The sequence below is a fragment of the Atta colombica genome, unplaced genomic scaffold (assembly GCF_001594045.1).
Source record: "Atta colombica isolate Treedump-2 unplaced genomic scaffold, Acol1.0 scaffold225, whole genome shotgun sequence".
Classification (NCBI taxonomy): Eukaryota; Metazoa; Arthropoda; class Insecta; order Hymenoptera; family Formicidae; genus Atta; species Atta colombica.
The window spans coordinates 449336-452506 of NW_017259322.1; the positions used below are offsets into that span (position 1 = coordinate 449336).

Sequence of the window (3171 nt, forward strand, 5' to 3'; positions counted from 1 at the left end):
TCATACTTAATATTAAAAATTTTTGATATTATAATATTTTTACATACATTGATATGTACACGCAGAGATATTTATACATACATACATATATACATATACATATATTGCAAAATCGTTGAATGAACTTTTGCGTCAATTTGCATGTATATGTATAAAAAATAACTCTTTTTCATACATTGCTCTACATTTTCTTAAAATATTATAAAAAACTATATATACACATACAATAACACTTCAAATATAAAAATTTGAATAAAATTGTTATATCTTATTACCGTTGTTACACTTTAAATTGTCGTGTCTCGATTCTGTACTCTTTATTCAACTCTAATTGCCTAATCCTCGCATAAAATGCACTGGCAGTAAGGACAACGATATTGCTTATCCACCAGAGAAACGATTTCTTTTCATTAAACCAATAAGTCGCTAAAACTGTTTGAGCGCATGCTTTTGCGGTACCGCTAACATTATGTGTTAAAGGAGATGTGACTTTTATCTGAAGGGCAGTGAAATATCCAATGGCAAAGCCGAATACACCACCGATTGTCATGGCACCCCAGAAAAGAGGATGTCCAAGCTTCTCATAATTATATACAGTGGTATGTTCCCCGCTAATTATCATTAACGGGATGAAGATAATAATGCTATACACATTGTTATAATATGAAAGTAGCCAGATGTCTTGATTTACGATCGGGAGCGTTTGTTTCATACGGATAGAATACAAGGATAACGACAATGATCCAAGCACGCCGAAAAATGTTCCGAGAATAGATAGAGAACCTGCTACATGCTCTTGATCCACCCCTAACCAGAACCCAACAATAATTACTGCGCAGCATGCTATACATTTGAAAGATGTTGTTTGTCCTGCAACTTTTGCTAATTAGTTCTTCCATTAATTTATATTTTTTAGTTTAGCCGGTATGTGTAGAATTCTCACCGAGTAAAATATAAGTAAATACGACATTAAATACCGTCGTTAGCGAACGACCCACGTAGTAAAATGCAACACCAACATATTTTAAGCACAAGTTATTAGTTGCTATCATTGCAGTAAACAGAATTGATAATGGCAATACCTATAAAAATTTTAAATATATATATATATATATATATAAACATTTTATATAATCTCATATAAATGTAAAAACTATATCAGAAAGAAATTATAATATTTAAAACTACAATTTTTCAAATATTTTAATTCACAATATACGTTTTTTATTGAATTTATTAAATGTTTCTCAATTTAAAGTGTAAAAAAAATCTTTACACAAAGATTTCTCTCAAAATTAAATAATCCATTTCTAGTTATTTGTAATGAAAATAAACTCAAGATGTAATTGAAAAACACAGGAAATAGGAATAGGGAATAACAGATCTCAAGCTATCAGAAACCATGTATGAAAAATGGTATATATAATGCTTTTCAATTGTGTCTCAGGCTTAACATTACTATCGTATAATATTCTTAAAACAAGTTATATACCTTTCTCAAAGTATCCTTTTTAAATGGACTATCATTTGCGATTTCAATGCAGTCTGGAAACCATTGGGATATTATGCGTAAAGTAATACAGATAGCTACACTCACTATACATTGAAACCAAGTTACAAATAAAGGAGCATTCAAATTCACAGCATCACTGGACAGGAGTGCTTTATTCACGAATACAGTCAAAATTGATACTATCCTGAAAATTAATTAGAAAATACATTTAAAGAAATACCTTTAACTAAGAAATTGTTTATAATTTAATTTTAAAGATAATTAGTTATTATATTCTTTGTATCTTGAGAGAAGTTTAATTTGTATAAATATATTTAATAATTAATAAAACAATATACGAGTAACTTTATATCACTTTGAGACTTACCAATAGGCTGCAATCACATATGTAATGTATGCATACTTCGATGTCAGTCCCTTTTCTAATTGCATCTTGGAGTTTATATAATTTTTAGGATAATCAATCTCAGTAAATGCTGAGTCAAACTATTATGGCTATTGTAAAATTGACAGTCTGCATTAATCAGATATGTCAAATTACTGTCCTTTGCATATTGCTATTTACGAACTAATTCTACAAAATCACAATGTTTCAACCAGATGGCAAATAAATAGTTTTGAGACTGCAATTTGATATAATTTACTAAAATGCGTATTCTAAATTGCCACATCAATAGGTTTACTTTTCTTGCTTCACTGTACTACCAGATTTTCTTTTGTGCTTCTGACACAAATTTCAAATATATATCTATTTCTTAAAATACAAAAAGTGTAGTTGAAAATAAAAATCTATAAAAAATTAAACTTCTGTTATTAAGAGAAGAAATTGTGCTATTTATATTAATTTATGCTTGTCATCAATCATAGACGTTGATAAAAACATGTTTATATCAATTAATGCGTTTTTTGTGAAGCAAACAAATCTGACAATTGAAATTTATGCACTGCAACTGCTCTACAAAACGAGATATTATTAAGTATTATTAATTAAAGTTGAGGACTTTGGTATTTGTGCCATTGAATGATGGCTCTGTTTTCGTTAAAGTTGAATATTAGGTTAAGTTAAGTTAGGAAACGTGTCATATGAACGACTCTGGATGCGATGCATTTGACGCTACAAATGTTTCGAAACTTTTGATTGACCAATCAAAAGAAAGAATTTTAATAATTGACTAATCAAAAAATGCTTTGAAACATTTGTAATATCAAGTGGACCGTAACCTCTAATGAAAGACTGTGATGTGAACATGCGTGATAGAAAAAATGCACGAAATTAAAAATTGTTTTAGATACAAATTTAAAAATTAATTGAGCTTTATATAGATCAAATAAAAGATATTACAAAAATTTATGTCGGAGATATTCTTGTTTAACAACATATACCTAGTGACAGTTTTGTCAGAAATTTTAAACTAAATTTGTCAATAGAATAATCAATTAACATTTTTTAGTTACATTGCATTTTCTTCTAATTGATATCTTTTTTCATTATTTGAATATATGCTTATTTTAGAAGTGCGAAGATTCATTTTCAACAATCAATTATTATATTTTTATGTATTTATGTATTGAAATTTATTAAATATAATGTAATATATTATAATGTAAAATGTAATACAATATAAAAATATATATAATATTAATTCAAAAATTAATTA

The 3171-nt window shown here is 27.5% G+C and overlaps 1 protein-coding gene across 1 annotated transcript; it reads right to left on the bottom strand.

Moving 5' to 3' along the window:
* Positions 1-280: 280 nt before the first annotated feature.
* On the bottom strand, positions 281-2246 carry LOC108688071 (GDP-fucose transporter 1). The gene is made up of 4 exons (XM_018194165.1): positions 1881-2246; positions 1493-1697; positions 944-1082; positions 281-870 (listed from the first exon to the last, which is right to left on the bottom strand). Exons 1-4 carry the CDS (start codon positions 1943-1945, stop codon positions 281-283), a joined length of 999 nt encoding a protein of 332 aa, XP_018049654.1. The 5' UTR covers positions 1946-2246.
* Positions 2247-3171: the final 925 nt, after the last annotated feature.

Excerpts from the sequence above, each read along its gene's own strand:
- LOC108688071 (XM_018194165.1), bottom strand. The coding sequence starts at position 1,945 with ATGCAATTAGAAAAGGGACTGACATCGAAGTATGCATACATTACATAT. Across the intron at positions 1,698-1,880 it reads TATGTGATTGCAGCCTATTG|GATAGTATCAATTTTGACTG; the intron begins GTAAGTCTCAAA and ends ATTAATTTTCAG. Across the intron at positions 871-943 it reads ATTTACTTATATTTTACTCG|GACAAACAACATCTTTCAAA; the intron begins GTGAGAATTCTA and ends CAAAAGTTGCAG.